The 24,797-nt window shown below is 36.4% G+C and overlaps 1 protein-coding gene across 10 annotated transcripts in view; it reads right to left on the bottom strand.

Annotated features, from left to right (window-relative positions):
* CCDC171 (coiled-coil domain containing 171) overlaps nucleotides 1–24,797 on the bottom strand; it is a 155,530-nt gene that overhangs the window by 18,088 nt on the left and 112,645 nt on the right. For 4 of the 10 annotated variants that reach the window (XM_033520648.1, XM_033520651.1, XM_033520652.1 and 1 more), the window contains 3 exons: nucleotides 24,174–24,305; nucleotides 4,175–4,325; nucleotides 2,085–2,985 (listed from right to left, as the gene is read on the bottom strand). In XM_033520648.1, the coding sequence (XP_033376539.1) occupies nucleotides 2,966–2,985; nucleotides 4,175–4,325; nucleotides 24,174–24,305 (303 nt within the window). In that variant the 3' untranslated portion in view covers nucleotides 2,085–2,965. Of the gene's footprint in view, nucleotides 1–2,084; nucleotides 2,986–4,174; nucleotides 4,326–9,322; nucleotides 10,834–20,741; nucleotides 23,259–24,173; nucleotides 24,306–24,797 lie in introns of those variants that run through there. The other 6 variants (XM_033520642.1, XM_033520650.1, XM_033520640.1 and 3 more) reach the window with 5 other exon arrangements.

Below are 24,797 nucleotides of genomic sequence, written 5' to 3'. Positions count from 1 at the left end.
CATATGTCAATCACTAGGACCCCATGAACAATTACCTAATTTTCATTAAATATATGTTCATTGAAACATCATTCTACTTGCTTCTCTCCCCTCAACAAAACCCATCATTTCTGTATTTTGAATACTTTAAGTGATATCACGACATTTCCAGACAAAGGACAGACACAGACACAATTGTGGAGAAAAAGATATTACACAAAGTCACATAAACCAATGGGTGACTTGACTTCACCTCAGCTAGGAGAAGTATCAAAAGACAACAATTGTTTTCACAGTTAGAGAATTCTGTTACATTTACAGACCTCTTTACTTCACCCCCCTCATCCATCTAAGACTCACTTTCTCCCCTTTTCAGATTAAGTTGTCCTTTTGGGTTACCCAATTTCCATTTCAACAGTACACACAAAGCTTTTCTGTCTTCATAATATTTAGAAATTACTGTATTTTCCTCTTCATTTTTTATTCACCTTTGATTCTGAGGTGAAAACAGAAAAAGGATTATCACCAGATCAGTGCACATGCAGGTTCACAGAAGCACCTGACAAGAAGCACTTGTCATAACAAACAAAAGTGTCTTTTTTTTTTTGCTAGAACTGATACCAGATTATTTTACATTCTTAAACTTCTGACAGCAGTACTGACATTGAGTATAAAATCTTACGGCTACAAAAAGACTTTCTGAAAATATTTTATAATTAACTGAATTCTGTTCACTGTTCATCCTGTGTGTCCAGTTACACTGGAAAACAGTGTCACTGCATCCACACCGTGCAACACCGCGCTTGCATCAAAAACCCCTTGGACACCATGGGTTCACATACTTGCCATGTGACTAAATATGACGACACATTGCCCTGCAGCACCCACAAAGACACTGCTTATGACTATACTACTGCACAATAGAGCACTTCTAAGCTCTCAGTTCAAGGTCCACGTATTACTGCAACTCTGAACAAATGAGCAAGTATAACAATAAACTAATGTATCTGAAGAAGAATAAAAATTAATAAAAGCAGAAGAATTTGGGACAGTCCACTTCATCATGTTTTACTGGAAGTTGCTGAACAAGAAATAGGCAGTAAGGATTATTACAAAATGTTGATAGTTTCCTAATAGAAGAAAAAAAATAATATGACATTTTATAACTGTAGGAGAAAATTAAGAAGCAGTTGGTAAATAATAAAAAAAAAGATAAAGAAGTTAAAAAACCACCAAACCAGCCAACCAGGAACTCTCCCAACCAACAGAAAATAGGTAAGGAATAGAGAACAATAGGAAGGGGGGTGGAGGGGAAAGTGGGGGGAGCAGAAAGAAGGAAAGAAGAAGAAAAGAAGACAGGTAGAAAACCTAAGTTGGTTTTCAGCCATATTGAATTTTAAAGAGTTGCAAGAATTAAAAATGCGAAGGATCTTTCTCTCCACAGAGTAAGAATCATCAGAGACAAGTATGACAGATAGATAGCTGGGCATTAATGAAGACTACAGAGACATTCTGCCACTGACTTCACTTCTCCCCACATAATTCTCTTCTCTATAAGCAGGTTTTCCAGTGTTCAGCTCACCTCTGTCCATCATAATCATATCCCTTCCTGCTCCTCTCTGTTGGCATTAGCATGACCATGTATAGCAATCTCAGAATCTAAACTCTATTGACTAGAAGGATAGTGCTTGGACTAGAAATAGACTGGAGGATGGAGATGTCAATTCAGAATCTGAGATAAAAGATGAGGAGTGAGAATCACCAATTTTGCCTCATGGCATCAGTTTTGTCTTTACAATTATTAGTGAAACCCAAAGCAGCAAAAGAGAGAAGTGGGGTGAATAGAAAGAAAGGTTACATAGTTATGAACTTAGAGTAGGAACAGGTCAATTAAGAAAGCAATACCATCTAAACATGGAAAATACCACTACTGATGAATGGCTGAAACTTGCATGCAATGGGATGTTGGCAGAGCAGGATCGTTAAGAAACTAGCATAAAAGACATCAAGAACAGCCACAACACAGTGAGATAAAACCCAATTCTATAAGAAAAGAGTCCACACATAATACACAACTGGAAGACTTCAAAAATGTATTTCAGCATTGAGCAGTACTTTTTGTTCAGAAAGCACAAACATAAGTCATATGAAGGCCTGCAACTGATATAGTACAGTGCTGTTTTTATTGCCTCCATGTAAAGTTTTGTCTGCAATGGATATAAAATTGAAGACAGTGGATTAAAACTAACAAAGCTTGTCTAATTTTGAAACCAAATTAATTTTTATTCATTTAAAATAAGCAAAAAAAAAAACCGGTTTAATTTTTTTTTTACTAGAGAAAGCAATTTAGTCCAGAACTTCTTTCTCAAAATCAAACCAGAACAGTAGCAACTAGAATGTTAAAATCTAAATAATGCTGCAAAGCTTGATACCTGAAGTTATTAAAATTCATGCTTAATACAACTTTTAAACATATTAGGGAAAAAAATTAAAGAAAACCCAAGTACTACAAAATATATCTTAATCATTTTTTCATGGCAACTTGAGACTCATTCTGAATGTTTTCACGTTTACATTAAAATTTTAAAACCCTTGATATTAATGCTTAGACCTAGGTTCAAATTAAGCTGCATCTAAAGGAAGAACTACTGTTCTCCCCAAAGGGCTAAGAGACCCCTCCACAATGCAAATAGTATCATCTTTACATTGACACTGCACTCAGATACAAACTACTTTAAAAACACAGCATTTAATCACAAACATTGGAGAGCTGATTTTCACTGTAATGTATCAGGCCACTACATAGCCCTTAACAGACAGGACTAGCACAATCTTTGCTAAAAGCTCTCTAAATCCAAATGAAAGCAAACCTTTCTGCAAGTCTGGCAGACTTCCCAATCTTTAGTAAATATGTGGTCATCTTGATTTAAATAACAAAAACAATCATAACAGGCAAAGAAGCAGTCCAATTACATCGGGCACAGGCTCAACAGGACACACGTAAACCTAGCAGAAGACATCAAAAGAGTCTGGTTGGAGGAGGAAAAAAGCAATTTCAGTGAAGTAATTTCATTTCTTAGAAAAGTTATGTAATCACAAATAGAACAAAGTTTTCATTCAACAATTGTCATCTCAAGATGTTACAACTCAAATTCAGCACTGATTAATATAGTTTATATTCACACTAATTTCCCATTGTGCTGTTAGAAGCAGAAGAAATCAATGTAATTCTGTTGGAAACAACCAAAGCCAAAGCCATAGTAACAGCCTTTGAATATATGTTTACTTGTGTGTTTATGTCATATGCATTGTGATAGCTCTCTTACAGATCTTCTGTTTCAAAAAGAAAGACAAACAGTACTAATTTTCTTTATGGTCATTTACTACACAAGACAAAAGAAAAGACAGCAGGAAGGGAAGAAGAACAACAGCAACAGCAACCACCACCACCAATAAAACAAACTCCAAAGCTTTCTCTTTTATCCTCTGTGGAAAAGTAAGAGATGGAAGAGAAATACCCTGCCTGTATGCAAGTTGCACATTCTACACAATCTCATTCTAGAGATACTTGGCCACATATTTATCAGAGTTTATGGTTCTGGCCTCTTGCCTGTGTGACACAAATAAATCTGCATTTAGTAATTACCCTAGAGAGAGATCTCAGATCTGAAGACTCACCTTGTTACCCTTAAACAAATCCAAGTGCCTTTGTGGGCAACAATATTTTTAGATTAGAAATTATTCCTGAAATTGAATTTTAACCTTGTAAGTTTAGTGAGAAATATTATTCATAACCACAATTGTCTAAAAATAATTCAGATCTCCTAAGAAACACTTTGTTTATGTGAAACGTACAACATTCTGGTTTAACATACAACATCTCTAGATGTTAAATTCTTCAGGTCTGAAGTTCAACTATTACTGTACTTGTAAAACTAAAAAAATCACAATGTATACTTTTCCAGCAGCAATGAACAGGTCCTTTTAGAAGATATGGTAGTAAAAACTAAACCCTGTTTTAACTTTTATCATTCCTTTTCTCCTCAGAAGAAGTTTCTGTTGGTACTGTTTTTATTGCTCTATTATATTTATAGATAAATCTTGTATTTCCCTACAGAATCTATACAGCATGAAGGGAGATGCTGGGTAAGAAACCACATTCAAATGACAAAAATTATTTGAAAAACAGACTTACCATCTGTAAGGTCACTTTCATGAAGACTAGCTGTATGGAACTTGGACTTTAGGGCTGCAATGTGAAGCTGAAGAGATTCTGTTTCTCTCACTAATACTTCAACTCTGGAAACTGCAAGTTGGTAGACTTCCATGACACTTTGAATCACAGGCTTTAAAAAGTAAAGTAAATCATCAGTGGCAGACAAGCTATATTTAAAATGCCAAGTAGCATTCATCATTACAAAAGATCTAATTTTTATTCATTGGAAAAATCAAATAGAAGTTGTAAACCAGACACTTAGTTTGTAAGTCAAGACTTAACCAAAGGTCTAACATAAGATTTTGTACTTCTTCAAAAATCTGAAATATTGATAGCATTGAGGAAAAGCAAATGACTGTGCACCCCAATTACAAAGTGAGCTGTTTACAAACATGTAGTACTGCATTTAACAGTTTACACTTATTTAACTACAAAACTCAGTGCACATTCAGTTTATGTTTATAAAGAATCACTACACAATTTTAGGTGAATTTCCATACTTTCAAGATGAGTCCTCCCACTTCATGGTAAGAAAACTAATTTGTCAGAAACAAAAGAAATACAGTAAAGCTACAGATCTCTGTCAGTAAATAATCAGACTACAATATAGCTGGAAAATATAATTGTTTTCATGTATATAAGAATGCATGTAAGAATGTCCCAGTTGTGCAATACCAGTCAGACTGACAATAAAATTAGCAGCACAAGAGAACAAATGATTTGATATTAGAGGTAACTTCATATATATCCTAAATAGTCTAACATTTTTAAGATTATTGGTCTTCTTTACAATGGGTTAATGATATTTTATAAGTTACAGTTTTCCCATTTGAAACAAGCTGTAGCAAATTGCAACTGTAAGAATATATTACAGATAATATGGAATTGGCATTCTGAGTATGTCTGTAGAAGACCTATGAACTTAGTACCACAAACAGGCATTCACTAAGGTTTTAACAGTTTTCCTTTTTTTGTTTTCAAACGCACTGCTACTTTTCAGAATAAAGGTAACATCACTGAAATCAATCAGGTTATTTTATTGTGAAGCATAGAAAACTGCCGTGGCAAGTCAACACCAACACATCGTTTCTTATCAGAAAAAATATCCAAAATGTTTTAAATACTATGGTGCTAACCCAAATAGTATATTCACACAGCTCTGCAAGCCTGCCACTGTCAGGTCTAATCCTACTTTTAAATTTTTTTTATTTCACATTCAACACAACTAAAATGCTGCATCTATTCAGAAACAATACCAATCAGGAACGGGAATATATTTCGTACTCCACATGATACTGCCTGAGAGTCTTCAAATGGCAACAGCCCACATGTTAAAATTGAGACATATTGAAATAGGACTATTACCTGGGCCTGTGACCCATAAATAAGGATTATACAATTAAATAAAAAGCTGTGTCTCAAATCTCACAGAAAAAAATCTCATGTGTTCATTTAACTTCACATGATAGTTAAAGGTTTCACCAAACTAGAATTTAAAGAGACATTTCCTAAACTTCTTCCTTTTACCTCTGCTACTACAAAACTAGTGAAGACACTAGATCTACAGCTTTATCCTACACCTCCACAGGCACTCCTAAGTCCATGTTATCTGAAAGAGCGTTTTCTAATTCCTTGCTGACTTACTCAGATATTTAATTTGTTCTCTCGTTTAATGAATTTGAAAACTTTAGGAGAAATGCATTAATGAACTTTTATTTTCACACATAGCAATTTTTTTTAATAATTTAGATTTCTCTTTAGTCCAGAAGGAAGTCGTTCTGCAGTGACTAATGGTTCCTTACAAATGTGGAAGGTGGCATTTATGCACCCACATGTACACATTCTGTCTAGTAAATCCCAACTCTCTAGCAAAGAATAACGGTTAGTTCAGGTCTCTCTTGCTCAGGAACAGGTTAGGAAAAACATTATTTTTGGGTCTTCCAGGGGGTGGCATGAGCATGAAGAATATTTATTCTAAATTACATCTGAGGAAAGGCAAATATATTGGGTTTTGAGATGTGCCACTGGAAGGCACAAATGATTTTAAGAAACTTTTGTCAGTCAGAGATTGGATGATGCATCTGTCTTCAACAATACAAAATTTCCACTTACTGGAAAGCCGGATACATAATGAAACTACATAGAACCTGTCCGCTTGCAAGTTATAATATCTGTCATCTAATTATTAAATGCATCAGTAAAGAAGTTCAGAACGTCAGTTTAGATCCCTGTTTGAACATTACAGATACAAATATATCTCCAGCTCTGGAAACTGTTCTGTGATCAAGAAAACCAGTTGACAGAATTTCCCAGAATGCAAATCTAGCTCTGCAGAAATTTTCACTCCAGCTTTCTTTTGTTTTAAAGCACACATAGCAGGAAGATGTATAGACAGTTTTTAAGTATATATAACAATAAAATGTTTCAGCAACACTCCTGATTATTTTTTATAACATAAAATTTGGCATTTATACACATCTGCATGGTCTTCATTTAAGCAAGCACTTCTTGTTTTGAATGTGCTGGTAATAGTGTGACATTAAAACTGTGAGCAGACCATAAAACAATAAAAATTTGTATTCAGTTACACACAAAGTGTTTCAAGAATGCTCACCAGAAAATTACTTATGTTCAGAAAGGCAAGATGTAGTGATCCCCAAATCTTACAGGAAGAAATACTACTGCAACTCCTTTTGAAAGTCTACAACATTTTTAGACAGACGAGTGTTGTAGGAAAGTTAGTGGGGAGCAGACTTAATCAAGGAGGTCACAGAAACAGTGGAGTTAAAGAACACTGATTTTAAACATTACTGGCTCTAGGTGTTCCTCCCTGCTTTTTCAAGGGTCTTGGACGAAAGGACCATCAGAGGTCCCTTCCAACCTCAACCAAATTCAGTGGTTATAAATTCATCCTGGGGATGGAACACAATGCAGTCATTGAAATTTACCTAGGACTGTCAATTTTAAGAGCATAAATTGTAATTGTTCCTCATTATTCAAAAACAAAAAGAAGAAACAATCAGATGCTGGACATTTTTTTTAGAGCAATCTCTTTCTTTTCACTCCACACAATGCTTTAATGTAGAGAGGATGTCACTATTATTTATGACATCAACATCCTACAACACACACTACTGATATGGCAGAAGCAAATGGTAGGAGTGCTTTTAATCCAAAAGCGTCTGTGAGAGAAGACCCCTGCTCCAGCACTAAGACAAGACACAAGAAGCTTCATGAAAACTTCAGATGCATGAATACCGAGGTAACTTGATACAAGTCACAAGGTAAAACTATATTCAAAGAGTTGGCTTGTAAAAAGGATGCTTTTAGGCTGAAGTTATTGGACTAGGAAGAAAATGTGCAAGAGTACCCCAATTCTGTTTTCAAATAGAACTTTCAATGTACAGATTATTTTAAGCCTAAATATTTCTAACAATCTCTTTTTATTACAGCTTTTGACAATTTAAAACAGTATCCTTATCTAGAAATTCCCTAAGAGCACTTTAACAGTCTTTGAGTGCAAAATCAAAATATTTTAAATATCATGGTGTTAGTCATGTCATAAGAGAACTAGGCATTTTAAACTTTAGATCTTTATTCAGTTATAAAAATGGCCTCTGACAATTTGGAGAGGAAGAAGGCCTTTATGACCTGTTTAGTTGTCTCATCTGTAATATAAGGGTATGCATAGAAGTATTGGCTTTGGCTACAGGTTGGTGAAGATGAGAAACCAAAGTTGAGAGTAAAAATAAAATTAATTAAGTTGATGTTGTTTATAAACCAAAACTAGTGAACATCAGTGCAAAAGAGCAACATTTAAGCCTTGCTTTCTTTCTCCATATTAACCTTTAAAAGCACTGAGAACACTTAAGCTTAGGACAGTTCTCCAGGGAAAATGTAAACCCATTTTTTTCTAACATTCCATGCACTTTTGAATAACCAATCATTATCTAGTTCAGTACATAATTTATATAACCAGTAATTTTCAGGTGGATAGTGCTATACATGCTGTAAAACTGCATTGCATGTATTTCTTCCTGTAAATCTACAAGACTGAAAGACTTCAATCTGCTGGAGTACTTTATTTAAAGTGAAAAATGGCTAAAACTGACAAATTACATAACAATCAAGAAAGTGGAAACACAAAAAGAAAATAAATCTTTTAAAACAATTAATTTATGAAATTCAAAGGTTATTCAAACCTCAGTGCTCACTGAAGTTATAGTAGAAACATACAAGAAATACACATATCAGCAATGCAATTTAGCAGAAAACCTCTCAACGAAGTGTTAATGCATTTATCATACATTATAAAAAAGGCCTTTTAAACTCGCACTTAAAACACTATACACGTTGTCTCCTTTGTCCTTAGTGTTTGGCCATTGAGAACACAGTTTAAAAAAATTATTTGGATTATGAGTTACAAATTGTAGTGAATGAAAATTTCCATATAAAGTTTTACACTATTTTAAAGTTACAAATAAAATACCAAATTATTAAAAACCAGTTTGTTTATATTTGTATCAATGCTATTACATTATCTCTTGTTTGGCCTACTGCTGTCATAGAACTGCATCTCATGTTTGGAAGGAACAAACCTAAAGGAAGGAGACCTTATGGTGAAATGATGCTTAATAAAAGGTGCCAAAAAGACTAACAGCCTGACAACATAAGCATTGACTTTGTAACATCCGATGAAGCAGTCAGAGTAAGAACACCATCTACTTTATACAACATACTTTAAAAATCAAAGATGTACAGAAAAGTTGAAACTCATGTTTGACTGCTCAGTTCTTCCTTCAGGAATTCTTCAACTAAACACAGTGCTAGCATGTAGCAAATTACCCCAGGACTACAATACAAAAAGATAAAAAAGAGCAAGAGAAGGAATAATGAATGAACTTCAGAAGAATGCAAGATTAACACTGGCAAATTAGATTAGCAAACTGCTTACATGAGAATCTGAAAAGACTGAGAATTTCATTTATGGTACAGAGTTTGGCTGAAGTGGAATTCAGGCAAGAGCAGCTGGTGTGAAAGCAAAAGTCCATGGAATGAAGTTCCATATGCCTGTCATTACTGCCTTGCTTTCAACAGACATAAATAAGACTCATTAAAATGAGTCCAGAAAACAAAACATACATCAATTACTTTTTGTTTTCATAAACAAGATTTCAGGATAATTATTGTATCTTTAAAGAGCTATATTTGGAGAAGTAATTATTACAGTGATTTTCCCCCATACATCTGAGAGCACTTGAAAACCCATCCTGGCTGCCTTGAACCACAGTCCAAAATGTCTAGTGGCATCAGTGAAGGATATAAATACAGCAGCTTCCCTGGCATGGGGGAAAAAAACCTCAAGGGAAACAGTATTCAGCAAAATTGCACTTTTGCAGCTGTTTGGCACTTCTTTAATGATCTATTCTCCTTGTATCTCATTTCAACACTAAACTTTTTGTTCAGTTCCATTCAAGCATGGCATGCACAATTTAGAGGTGCCAAAAATCAGGTCAGTTTTGTTACAACTTTTTTTTTCCCCCAACGAAAGCTGACTCGGTGCCACACACGGGGCCTAACTCTATCCCCTTCGCTTCAATAACAATTACTTTACCCTGTAGGTCTCAGCAGATAGCCCAAGGGAACGAAGCTCTAAATAAAAGGCTAGATTCTCTGCAAGAGGTAATGACATGACTTCCTACAAGAAAATTGAAAAGGGAGCATTGAAATTGACAGCGATGGAAGAGAAAGTGCTTCTTTTGGAAACCACAGTGGATGCGCGTAACAACAATTGCCATGAAAATTATTACAAAGTGTAAGACTTTCAGAAATTACCTCAATCTTTTAGAAACGGATAAATTAGGACAAATGTGTTTAGTTGGTATGACCAGGCAGAAAGCATCCTGAGAATTTTATTGCAAAGGAGCTAGCTACCTGCAGCCTTGACTATTTAGAAATAATTCTGGACTATGCAACAAAATTGTCTATTAACAAAATTAAGTAAATACAGTTTTTTATAGGCCAGTGATTTTTATATACAAAGAAAGATCATTCTCACTGTCTATTGCACAAAGTCAAGCACAGTTGAATGCAAAACATAAAGGAGAAACAATTCCTGTCCCAAAGAATGTGTAGCTTAAGGTAAAAATGGGGGAAATGTTATCACTACATTGTATTCTTCCCATCTTCTTACACAGTCTTGATTCAAAGTAAGTATTTAAGTTTGTGAGGAAGGGTTAGAATTTTTAAGTAAGTGGTTTTAGTGAGAAAGAAATGGAAACTGAAATAAGTTTCAGGCTGGTATCCTGTCTTCTTTCCAGTGTGTATCAGGTTTTTTTGCAGAGTATATTCTGGACAGTGATGAGAGAGCAGGGTAGTCCCTGACACTACTAGAAAGCCTACATTTAAGTGAGTTTGATGTGAAAATCTACCAAATGCAAGCATAATGCATTACCACAGATGAGAGGAACCAAACAGCAGCAGTTTTACTACAAAATATGATAGCATTCCATTACGCATTCAGTCTTGAGGAGAAAGAAGAGACTAAAAATTCTCATCAAAATTCAGTAGAAAAAGACAAGTGAAATACAAGTTGTCTGAATCTTGATGATATTGCCTTTGGTCTATTGAAGTGACATCTGGAACCAGAAAAAACATATAAATGTTGAAGTACGGAATTCTGTTTTCCACAACCAAATATCTTTAGTAAAACAAATTTTAAAAAGCAGTATTTCTCATTTCCTCGTTCCTTAAAATGACATACTATTCCTTATATCTAACATATGGATATCTTATATAAACAAAACAATTTTTATAGATAAATGTTACCTAAACACTAAGTCTGAATTGCCTAAAATCTATTGATTTATTATAGGTGAATGTGTAGAATGATTTAAGGAGGGGAGATAAGCAGATATTAATCCATCAGATTACTAACTAGAAAAATCTAAAGTAGCTTCACATGGCTTGTGAGGTAATTGTGAGATCTGAAAAACTCTTCTCTTTGAAATGCTGTCCACAAACTGCCCAACATAAGTAACTAATTTAACTATTTGCCAACATAGTAACTTACTGAAAATCAGAATATTATTTTTCATTGATTTAAAAAGTGCTCACTTAACTAAGACCAGTTTCAATTACTTTTAGGAAAGAAATATGCTTTACTTGTGAAAAAAATACTGACTTAGTTTTAACCACTGTAGAAAAAGTCTGTCACTGACTCTCAGAGAAAAAAATGATCACCGCACAAAATCTGGGCTCAGTATAGACATTTCCTTAAATATTTTGACTAGAGCTTGAAGTGGTATAGATTTTTCCCTTCCAGCCACAAGAAGCAGCTTTTTAATTGCATATTAAAACATTTTCAAACTCAAGTAAATATTTTTTATATGGATAGAAGGAGGAAATGTCCACTTTTTATTTTCCACGCAAAGAAGTGAGCATACTCTATGCTCTAGTTGCCATTTACTAGGAGAGATGAAGGTCTCTTCTGGCAGGTTTAGTTAATATGACAAATGCAATTGTGTGGCTTACGCATTAATACTCACTACTGAGACCTAATCCTGGTATCAGATTTTAGGTGAATGCTCAAGTCTAAAGAGCCTAGGGGCTAGAAAACTGTGCAAAGTTTTGTGAAACACCTGCTTAATTTCTTCTGTTTTTCTTAAGAATGTTCATGGTAGCAATTCAATTTAATTCAACATAAGTATTTAATCCTACATAAAGCAATATTTTGTTGTTTTTCAAGGAAATTCTGAAGTATACCTGCTTGGTTGGATCACAAATTAATTTTTTCACTTTGGCTTCCAATTAATTACACAAATTCATAATGCCAGTACAGGAAAAAGCAATAGTCAATTTCTCTGGAGAATGTAATTATTAAGGAAAGTTGAGCTGCATTCCTCAAATTCATTGCTACACCCTTAATCTAATGTTAACTGTCACAAATAGGATGGACAGGTGTCTTCCCTTCATTCTGCCTAAACTCAGATGTTAATGAAATAACTAATTTATTCTATACATTCTTAAACAACATTAAAAAAACCTCAACAACATGCAAACGGTTAGATTTTTAATCAGACTTGCATTTATGCTATGAAAATGTTTTATTAGAAATTTCAGTGACAACAGCTTTTGTTCCAAAATATGAGGAAGAAATTTAAAGAACACAGTACACCCAATACCAAATCTAACAATGACCACATACATTAGCATCCCCCTTTCCAAAGTAAATGTTTGACAGAAGTGGCATCATCACTGAGCTTGGCAATTTGCTATCCTTAAAGGTTACTATTATATTAATATCTTTTTCACAAAGTTTGCTTTTAACCACCATAATCTGAGGAAGAGCAAACAAATACATTCCTATCATCTCTGAATATTTAGTTCTACAAAAATGGATTTACAGCTGAAGAAAACTCTTGGTGGGAAAAAGCGATTGTGTTTGTCTTTTTGGCATTTGTCATATGTGATATTAGCTCAGATCAGAAAGGTATAAACACCAAACAACACAAGCTAAAAATTGGTGGATGAGTAAAACTCCCCTATACTGAAGTCTGGCCTCTTCTGTCAAGAAGCTAAGTGAGAAAGCTGTTCACTTGGAACAAGAGGTTGAAAAAGTTGAGTAATGCATCTGGTCCAGGTAGCTGGACAGGCAAGCTACAGATTGAGATGTAATGTGAGCTCTGGGTGGGAGCCTGAGGCAAGAGGCTGTGAACTGCCAAACTTCAGGATAACTAGGGGCATGAATATGGGTGACAGCAGCCAGGTGAATGGACACTGACAGACACATCAGGAGCTGGGAATTGCCTACCTTTTGGATCCTAACTGAAAGGCCTAAATTAAGTTAGTCCATCCTAACTTAGAAAGAGAAAAGAGAGTAATATTTTTCAAACTACCTTTCATGTTAATTCATTACTATTTCTGTTATCCATTTTTCAGAGTTGGACCACAACTTGCAGTTTGGTAATTTTTGTGTAATTGTGCCTATGAATGTTGGTAACATAGAAATCATTTCAATAGCTTACAAACTCTAGAAACTACAGATGATTTCTACTGCTTTTACCTTCAATAGCTTACAAACTTTAGAAAGTACAGATGCTTTCTACTGTTTTCACCTTCTTGTAGTTCAGAAACGAGGAAAGCAACCTGAAAAGAAACTTCTGCTGGCGTGTCCAAGAATGAAAGGTGATTATGACAGTCAGTGCCAAAATATGACTATATAAAGAAAGGTAAACTGGATATACTTATTAACATTCTAATAATAAAGAGTAGAAGTAATTTCCAAAACAAACCTAAAAACAGTTTTTCAGAAAACATGTAGTTAAACTGCAGAAGACCTTTCCAGAAGCCATGTGAAAATGCTTACCTTTACATGGGTTCAAAGAGAAATAAGACAATAAATGGGTGTTGAAACAAAAATATTAATTTTTTTTCAGAAGATCTGTCAATTTAAATGGTGAAGGCTGGGAAAAATTCTGGAGACATTTTAGCATTGTTTCTTGTACTCTTTTTTTTTTTTTCGTCTTTTTCCCTGCCCAGTCTTTTTTTAAGCAGGAACAACCAGTTTACTGCTATTCTATGTGCCCTCTAGGCATTAGATGCTTATTCAGTCCCACAGTCTATTTCTCAAAGGACTAAAATTTGCAGCAAGTCTCATGTGGAATAAGGCAGAAAAAATCAAGCATCTAGGATAGTGACCTTCTCCAAGGTACAGGCAAACATAACATTTTGACATGTAGGAGAATCTCTGCTCAAAACCCAGTCCTGTGGTCTTTGCAAGCATGTGTAAAAACTTGAGAATTCAAACTTTAACTTGTAATTTTTCACTTGTACAATATTAACCAAAAACCAAAAATATTTGAGATTGGAAAACTGCATGGAGAGAAAGTCTGGCACTATACACGGTGACAATGGCAGGAGGCTTTGCTCTCTAATCTCTCCCTTTAGTTTTTGTCAATTAAGATGAGGCAGAAAGAGGGGGATACCACTAGGTGCTGGTACTGGAAAAGAACAATCTGCCTCTTAACAGAGAGAAATCAGAACTAAAATACAGTCTTCAGGCATTAAATGTACATTGTAAGTTTCCCCACACAGGTGGAAGAGATTATTCTTCCCTCCTGATCTTTAGTTTAGAACTGCTCTTTTATCAAAAAAGATCCTGATGTTGAAGCAATCCAGAGGAAGCTCAAGTTCTATCAAAGTTCCAGGAGGATAAAGAAATTTTTGTCATTCCATGGATATTATCTTCTTAAAAGCCATAGATCCAATCCTTTGCAGGTACACTTGCCAACATGCAGGCTGTGTACCCTTATTATTCAGGTTTATAGAATAGTTCCACATTCATCTTATTTCCATTAGTTAGAGCACTCTCCAGCTGTCTTCATTCTCTCCTCACCCCCTAATTTCTTACCATCTTTTTGCATTTAACAGGGGGAGATCAAAAATGAGAGAAGAGACCATAATGAAGGGAGAGTTCCAAAATAGTATAACAATTGAGTACTGCAATGGACAAGTATTGCGTGCCCTACTTAAAGCATATCAGTTCTGGGACACCTATAGCAAAGATTTTATGAATCCCAAGAATCTGTGCTTTGCACAGTCCAATATAATGTTGGAATCTGTGATCCTAGGATACTAGCAACACATGTCACTAGACAAGCAATCAATTCAGTAAATGAAAAATCAAGACAACAGCTTCAAAATAGCTTACTATGATTCCCGTAAAATAACAATGAAAAAAAAATAATTTTCAGGTAATAACATATGTGGATTTATAACCCAAAATTAATACAACCCTTTCCACCAAAAAAATAAAAAAAATTGACAAAAGCTACTAACAACAAAACACCACCAAAAAATACCCCAAAAAAACCCCCAGCCAAAATTAATTAGCAACCAGTTGTTAGAATCTGGTAAAACAAAACAGTCTAACATTTAATCCTTTCAAAACTTTTCCTCTTCAGACTTCAGCAGTAGAGCATTTGGGATGCTATCCCAGTCTAATAAGTCTACTTCTTTAATAAGTGTGAAAAAAAGAGAACAGCCTGTTTTTTATGCCTAGTTTTATATTCTGAAAGGTTTACTGTATTTTACTTAATCCTTAAGTTGCATATTCATTGCTATATTTTTGTCTAACTGCTGTCACTTGTATTGTCAAGCAGAAGGGCAAATCAGGGTCAATTTATATAAGCAGAATGAATCTGAAAAATCTTCATCAGTCTTTATTTCAAGGCATTATGCAAAGAAAACTTGACATTAAGAGAGCCGTAACTGACAGCAAATGATATCAATCAGCAAATCACTAAGCCATAATAAACTCACTCAAGTTGTAGATAACCCTTCTTCTTCTCCCAGGTCTTTAACTACAAGGCCCACCAAAATGCAGTATCTGGGCAGAAATATCTCCCACAATTCCATTACAAAAATCTTGTACTAATATTGTGCAATATTTGATAATTTTTTCTTACTCTGTAAGCAATTAATAAGAGTAACAAGGAGACATGTTTTATAAGAATGGACTACTAAGCAGTTAAGCAAAAAAAAATACTAAACAGAAGTTTCAGCATTTGAAGAAAGTTTTTTTTTTAATATAAGAAAATAGTCTGATTCTGTTTCTGCTTCTTAAACATTTGTGTAATAAAGTCTATTGCCTTGTTAACTTCTATTGCTTAGGCTCACTTGCTCAGCATTTTTTTTAGTTTTTGAAATTAAAAGAACCAGTACAAAAAATGTAAGACTACAGACAATTCCAATCTTTCATGGTTTTCATGAATTTAATTTGTAACTCTCACAATTACCAACAATTAAACATCTATGCTTCTTAATGGACTTGTCTGCATAACAATGGTACACACTGCACACTCTCTAAAAAAATAATCCCAAATTTACACAGCTGCTCTCTGTGAAAACTATTCCTGAAAATGCTGTGCACAGATAAACCCATGTAGTTCTGAAAGACATGATTTCTGAATTAAAAATAGCTGTCTAACAAGGTGCTGTGAGAACTATATCTGATATCTTCTGTGATTAAATGATGCTTTATTTTTCAATTACAGCTATTAGGAGTCTGCTCTTGACTGAGGCTTTGGATACATATTGAAATCACCATGACTCAAAAGTAATTTTTCTCATGAAAGGATAGTGAGTAGCAAACAGGAAAGATGCAGCAACCTGGTAGGCAGGTGAAAAAAAAAATCCCATGATTACAAGCAGAAGCAAAACTAAGTAAATAAACTAAGTGAATTAAGATAATATTTTACACAGTTCTTAAAGAGCACTCTTGCATATTAGCACAGATAACTCCTAAGACATCACCCAAATGCAATAGATATAAATACATGAAAAAGTCTAAGTGGACAGATAGTTACATGACTGCTTGATAGGGCCAAAAAAGAAAACTCCATTGACAAAGGTTAATGAAAGGTTAAATGATTATATACTAACCCTGGCATTCAAGATAATCCAGATAATCAACATCTTAGCTGAAAAATTTTTATAGAACTGATACTGCTTACGAAAGGGGCTGGACAAGAGTCCGTAGTGTCACAGGGACAAAGAGAGCTTCAGTAATTGATTAAGCAGTGATTACAGATACTGACTTTGATATTAATGGTCCATAAGGCCAAGACTTAGCATGGCTGGAGTGCAAACAGTGTCCCAGTTAACTACAACACCCTCTGAGAAGGTTCTTCATGTAATCTGTCCTAATTTAATAGAATGAATAAAGGCAAGTTAAAAAATAAAAAAGTGCTCGGGTGCTGAAAAAGAGAGGCAAAGAGGCTAGAGATAAGGAGCAGAGAGAAATGAGGAAAGGAGAGAAAGCCTGTAGGGGATAGGGAAGAAAATACTGCTAACAGAAATGCTGTGAAGAGGCAAGGAAGCTGAGCAGTTAAGTGGTGGGAAGGAGAAGCAGTGTGAAATTCAAATTTGAGAAGGCAAATTTTCAACATCACTAGCATTTAAGAGATGTCTCATTTTTCAAAGTTTTAAATAGTATTATCTTAATATACATTAATCTTATGTTTTAAAGTAATTATATTGAATTATGCTAAAATGCTTCTAAATATTTAGAAGCATGATATAACGTATCTGGAGACATGACTACAGATACCAGCTGAACACTTCCAAGAAGATTAAATTGGAGTTCTCCACTTTACATCTCTCCAATCTGGTTATTAAGACTTTACTTAGTTGTCAGTCATTGCTTAAATCCTACACCAACTTTATATTTTTTAGATTGAAGTTCACAAAAGGTCAGGTATGCAAGAGGTGTTGCCCCACTCTAATGCTTTTGAGACATTTACTTATTTACATGTATTTCAACTCAAAATGCAATTGTAAAGTATCAGCAGAGTAACAAAGATTCACATTTCTCTTTAAACAGTGTATTTCAGACAGGCTTGTGGTCAGCCCAGAAGCACTACATTTTGACACTAGGTAAGAAAGCAGCCCTTTTGGAGAGCTGCAGAAGAAATTAGTCCTTTTGGAGGTGGGAGGGCAACTCAGCTGCTGTTGATGGCACCTGCTGAACTCCTGGACAATGAAGACCCAGTTTTACCTGACAAGAAACAGCAATCTGATTCCAAAGGAGGCAGCATTCTGGCCTCTATAATGCAATTGATAGCTCCTTCTCTGGTGAAACAGTGTAAGTAAAAATAAAACACTGCAAGAGTGTGCATGATGTGTCTTTTTATCTCCCTAAAAAACATTTCTTCTTTCTGAAGTATTAAGAGAAAAAATATTTTTTTTTCTTTTATGAGCCATGTTTATAAAAGAAAAAACTTTAAAACACAAGTGCAAGATTTAAAATTCTAGTAATACAGTTTTTAAGCAGCTGCTCTATGATTAATTCATCTCATTAAGTCCTCTTACCAGAACTGATTTATGTTTGAAAGACAAGTCCTATGCAGAGGATAAGATCTGATGACAGAATTATAATGTTACCTTTGAAATCACTTGCTTCCTCAATTTGGTAAGAACTTTTTTATTGACAAGTGAGCACAGAAATGAGAAAGTGTTTATTATTTTGAGGAAAATTATCAGCAGAATTATGCATATCTTTCACCATGTAACCTATCAAGCATAAATCTAAAATTAATAAACAAGTGAAAATAAATACAAATTAGGAAGCTCCTAAAACTACATTTATGTTTGTCCAATTAATTAGAAAAAGTGGACCTACAGCACAATTAGATAATGCATGACTAAATCATGCATGAATGCAAAAATGGTATGAATCTACTTCTTCGTAAATTTATAATGATTATATGCTAACACTGAAGATATGTCACTACTTGACTGTATTACTACTCAAACTTTAAGTCTTCATTTTACTGCACTTTTCATTTTAAATTTCCTCAAAACACCTAATAGGAACTGCGACGAAGTACATATAAATCCAATGTGGACTTCCTAAACCTGCATGAACAAATGCTGAAGATAGAGGGAGCAAGCTGGGGCAGGTGGAAGGGAAAGGCAGAGGAACAGAAAGCCTGATTCAGAGCAAGCAAGATAAGAGTAGCAAACAGGCACAGGAAGCAGGAGAATGAGACCCAGGCAGAGTAGCAGGCAGAGACTGAAGGAAAGCTCAGGAGTAGGTAGGGCAGAGAGAGCAGGCACGCAGGGAGAGGGAAAGCAAGGGCACTAGAGAGTGGGTACACGTGGTGCGTGTGCACACAGCAGCAAGTGCACAGACAGGAGGGCATGCGTGCAGTGGAGAGTGTGCAGAGATGGACAGGCAGTAGACCATGAGAGCATGTGAGAGTGACAAAAACAAGGGAAGCAAGACTCAGTGAGAACTTACCATCTCAAACCTACCCGAAGGAGAGAATCACAGAATCATTATTGTTGGAAAAGACCTCCAAGACCATAAACTCTTGACCAAACACCACCACACCAACAAACTATAGCACTGAGTGCTACATCCAGCTGTTCCTTGAACGCTTCCAAGGATGATGACTCTACTATATTCCTGGTAAATCCATTTCAATGCTTTAGCACCTTCCTGATGCCCAACATGAAACTCCCCAGGCACAGTTTGAGCCTATGTCCTCTTGTCCTGTTGCCAGTTGCCTGGAAGAAGAGACTGACTGAAACCTGGCTACAACCTCCTTTCAGGTAGCTGTAGAGAGCAATGAGATGCTATTGGAGGTTAGGATTTTTTGAGTTTTTTCTCTCTCTCAGGAAATCTTCTCCTATATGTTGCCTAAGAGATGGTAACGATGATACTTGCGGGAGAGAGGATGTGGCTGGGAGGAGGAGGAGGGAGAAGGGTGCAGTTTGCTGCTGTCTCTTGGCTGAGGGGCTTTCTCTTGGCAAGAGCCGAGAAGCTGTGAGATTTTGGCTGGGGGTGAGGGGCTGGGCCCGTGCCCCGCTCTCTCTCCCGGGATCCGAGTGGACAGGAGTGGTTTTGGTGCCGGACTGTCAACTGAGGCCAGAGGATTCGCTGCCACTACAGAGCTTTTGTCCTTCACCTTACCATGGCTGAGCGTCTGCTCGCAAGACACAGACATGGGTGTTGGGACCTTTCCAACACCCGACCTCACTGGGAATGGGACCCTGACCCCCGATCCTTTCCTGGAGATAGTCCCGCTGCTTGCGGTAGCTGTCTGCGGCAACCCGCCCGCCGCTACCCAGCCCCGCTGTTTTCTGCCGCTGCTTTGGGGGTGTTGTTACATTTTAACCCGACACCCCGTGCCCGCTCGGGCTCCCGCGGCTCCTGGCACGGCTGGGGAGTCCTGGCTACCCTTTGTTGGCCACCCGGGTGTGGCCGCCTCCGCTGCTCCGGCGGGCCGCTCCGAGGCTGTGCCGCAGTCCATCCCGCTCTGCGGAGGGGCTCGGGGACCTGCCGTCCCTGGGTGTGCAAAGGGACCCTTCCCATGGCCACCCCGGCCCGCCCCGCCCGGGAGCAGCAGCGCCCCTGCCGGCCGTGCCCGGAGCTGCAGTGAGGGGAGAGCGCCCGCGGCCCGGAGGCTGGGCCTGGCCTTGTGCTCGGCTTGGGCCAGCGCCACAGCTGCTGTTGCTTGTTTGTCTTGTTATACAGATATAGTAATAAAAAAAATGGTATTCCTTTTCCCATAACTTTGCCTGAAAGCCCCGTAATTTCAAAGTCTTAATAATTTGGAGGGAAGTGGAACATTTTCCATTGCAAGGGAGGTTTCTGTCTTCCTTGGCAGACACCTGACCTTTAAACCAGGACAGCCTTCTTTTCCCCAAGCTAAACAACACCGGCTCCTTTAGCCGCTCCTCACAGGACTTGTGCTCCAGACCCTTCCTCAGCTCTGCTGCCTTTCTGTGGACATACTCCAACCCCTCAATCTCCATTCTGTAGTGAGTGAGAGAGGGGCCCAGGACTGGACACGGCACTTGAGGTGTGGCCTCCATCAGTGCCGAGCACAGAGGGACAACCCCTGTCCTGGCCCTGCTGGATACACCACTGCTGGTACAGGCCAGGATGCCATGGCCTTCTTGGTCACCTGGGCACAGCTGGCTAACGTGAAGCCACTGTCAACCAGCACCCCCAGATCCTTTTCTGGTTTGTTTTCTGTGTTCAACTAGTATCTGGAGTCATGTCTTCAGATAGCTTGGATCATGCCGATAAATATTTAGAAGTAATTTTATCATAAATCATGTATAATTCCTTTAAAATGTAACATTAACATATGTGTCTGAGGTACCTAAATTTGCAGCAAGAAGTTTCATGCCAGTTTCTACCCTTTTATGTCTACCTCTCCAAACAGAAGAAACCTAAACTGATAATAGACCAACGCTTAATTACTTATACATAAACATTTACATCTCATCGGATTTATTTATTTATTGAGGGTCTTTATGAATTATCTTCAGGTAAGAAGGCTTGGCATTAGTATCAATTACATATTTGATGTAAAAGTACTTGCGACAATTCAGAACTAGTTGAGTTGTCTTGAGACAATTAGAACTAGTGAATGCCCACTTTTTGTGCACTATAAAACTATTTCAGAAGAGAGTGTTGATGTTACTAAGTAACCTTATCCTCATTCTTAAGATGTAACACAACTGAACTCAGTATTTTATAAAGAGCTGATGACTTTTACTAGTTTATTTAAATAGTCATCTGCCAGGCAAGACTACTAGAATTGCCAATACCATGTCATTCTAGCTGCCTTTACAACCCTGTATCCTGTATTCATATAAGGCTTCATGTATGATTCCACTTTTTGTCTCCAGTAGGAACATCATGGCATGGCCCGAACAGCACACCTTCAATGCTGTGTTCATTGCATTCCAGGGCTTTGAAAACAATACTATAATTTTTCACTTTCTGACTTCAGTAACTAACAGCACAATTTTGTGACATAACATTCTTCACAGCAATTAAACATCAGGTTAGATTTTTTCATGGCTATAGCTACCATATTTTAATCTTAGAGATTATTACACCTTTTTCATTATTTATGCAACTGAAATGACATTTTTGAACTACTACAGTAATTCTGCTGCAATCCTAAGAATTTAACAAATGCCTACAAATTAAGTAATACTTTCACTACTTGCATGGGGCTTTAGAAGATGCTTCATGCAAGGATATGCTTGTTGAGTAACTTAACATTTCAACCTACAACATAACTTTGCAATTTAGGAGCCATTTCATAAAGTACAGTTTTTGGAGAAGATACACAGAATGGTGTGTCCAAATATTTAATTTCATTACCTAGAGGTCAAAACTAGAGGGTACAATTCTTTAAAAGATGCACACTATTTCCATATGACGAGGAAGTGCTACACTCAGACCAATTTTACAATAATTACTGGTCTCAGCCCCTACTACAAACTGCATGCATGAATAATAAAAATAGAACAGTGTCATCTTCTGTCAGTACTCAACAGTTCTGATAGCCAGTGCTTCATCCCTATCACACTGTCTAATTTAAGAGCTTAATTTTTCATGCAACTTTTAAAAATATACCATCAAATACCAATGAATTTAGACTTGGGAAAAAACTGCCCATGTTTAAAACTTGCAGATAATAAGGCCTTTAACTGAGTCGTACTTATCACAGACTGTCTATAGCAGTTCTAGAGAACATGCAGGCAAACAATCCCACTAACTTTAAAGAGAAGTGTCCATAAAGTGATTACTCACAGTTTCCTCATTCAAGATTACAGGATTGCTCTTAATGTAGTTTTGCATGAAATTAACATCAATTAGCTGACTCCCAGCTATAAAAGGAACATTTTATAATAAAATCTCTACAATGTGCTTAGAAAGTTATCAAAAAGCACTGTGTAACTAGAGATAGATAGAGTAATTAGAGATAGGGAGAGGAAGAGAGAGAGAAGGGGAAGAAAGAGAAGCGAAAGGGAAAAGTAGAATGGGAAGGAGGAAAGGAACTTCAGTGATACAAACTGAACCACTGGAGCTGTTTGTGGACACAGAGAGTAACCAAGTGTAACTGAAGCTGGTAAACAAAAGTAGGTTTACACCACTGCACTACCAGTGCAGCACATACATTACTGTGGATTAGCTATAGTGCAAGTAAGTACTCTGTACAAATGTGAAATGTAACTTCTTATACTACTGTTTCTGTTCTTAGAAATAATGATGGAATAGGCTGGCTTGGAAATGCTTCTGCAATCACTGGAAGGTCAAAAAAGAACGGAAGCTGGGATGAAACAAAGAAGCAGAAGCAGGTATCACCAAACAGGCTCCCAAATTAGAAGTACTAGTATTTAAAAGCTGGTGATTTCTATGACAGCTTCTCAGAAAAAAGATGCACCTGTGGAGCTTTTCGTGCAGCTTTAAGAGTGATCATCACTGTATGAGGAAGCATTTGCAACATACCCTCTGCCAGAGACATACAGCTGTGCTTACTACAGTGCACAGGAATCCCACAGTTACCATAATTACTACTTTATTATGGAAACATATTAATAAACACATAATTTAAATATTTTTCATATTGAAAGACATGCATATAAAAGGGTAACAGTGAGAAATTTCCAGTTTAGAATCTGCCTTTCTTGAATGCTTGGTTTTGTGATTCTGTTCCTGCAATTGTATCCTGTGTGTAGATCTGAAAATCTATAATAAATTAAAAAAGGTTACTACAGAAAAGTATACCATTTATATCAGGCAATATTAGGCAATTTATATTAGGCAAATATTAGGCAATATTTGCGTTTCCTAATATCCTTGCACTTCACTTGACTACCTTTACTCTCTCTCTGATTCAGACAGAAGAGCACAGTGAAAAAAGTATGTACTCACTCTGCCTTTTGTTCTCTCATTGGGAAAATGAAATATTCTGCTTTTAACAAGAATGTATTCTGCACAGCTACAAAGACTAAGGCATAGTTTGTATAGAAGAAGACATATATTTAGAAATAATGAGGCATTGCACAGAATACATTTTCAGAGCTGAAGATGTGTACATTTTCGGTTGTTTTCTCATCTTTTCCCCAGTTTCCTCCTAATAAAACTAGTATTTTGAAACATATAAGTATTTAAACCTACATAAACAAAATAGCTCCTATACTAAAATATTCCAAATAGCAGTTCCTTTTAAATTATGAGTGCTAAAGATGATTTTTAATTCTAAAACTGAAATATGAAAAATTATGATACTGACCAAGTAGCAGCATAAAAATCTTGTCTTTCTTTACACCCCATTTTTAATTTCTATTTGTCTTGCTTAAATTAAGCAGAGGAAAGGGGGTCAAGATAGAGTAATATTAATTTTCAAATATAGAATTAGTGGTTTTCCATGTAAATTTCTTGTCAGTTATTTAATATTATAGTTTTAATTAATACCTAATTAAAAGTTCACATCATCTCTGAAATACCACATCCAACAGTATATATAAAATTGTTTCTCTTTCAACTGTTGACTACAATAGTTTCGAAGCATTTTCTTCTTCACGCATTCAGAGCAGTCTAGCTTCTTGTTCTCAGTTGCAAAAAATGAAAACAAGAAACAGGATTATTTTAGACTCTAACCTGAAATGCTGCAGCCTCTGGCCTGCCCTTCAGCCCTTCCTCTGAAAAGGTCTCCAGGTGCAGTTTGGGTAGCTCCAGGGTGAAGTCATTCGTGGCTGCTGCAGTACACGGCAGCAAGGCCTGATCTCTGACCTAAAGGGAAGAAAACAGCATCAATGGTAATTCCCCTTCAGACACATTAACTGGGATGAACTGGGTCCCCTTGAGCCCACTGAGTGGACTTGCATTGATCGCTGGACCTGAAATCCATGAATAAATTTAGGACTAATTGATTTTTCGTTGCAAATAAATCTCTAATTCAGAGTGCTGGGAGAGAATGTTAAGAAGAAAAAGCATCTTCCCCTGGTCTGAAATGAGAAGAAAAAGACACTAAGGGCTCTGTAGCCCAGCTGGCATATACATTTCACAGATCTGTCGCCTGTAAAAACCTCATAAGAAAAGAAACAGTAATGTACTTCCAACTGAAACAAACATGAGCTGTGAAATTAAAAAGTTCATGTGATCACATCAGTGAGAAGCTAGCATGTGAGTTCTGTCTACTCTGGTGTAAGTCCTCCAGAATAAGGTTCATTTAGAAACAACACAGTCAAAATTCAGAATGAATGAAAAATCCACAAATAAAGC

This window comes from Parus major, chromosome Z (genome assembly GCF_001522545.3).
Source record: "Parus major isolate Abel chromosome Z, Parus_major1.1, whole genome shotgun sequence".
NCBI classification, from domain to species: domain Eukaryota; kingdom Metazoa; phylum Chordata; class Aves; order Passeriformes; family Paridae; genus Parus; species Parus major.
The sequence above is the reverse complement of the archived record's forward strand: the minus strand, read 5'-3'. Positions and strand labels throughout refer to the sequence as shown.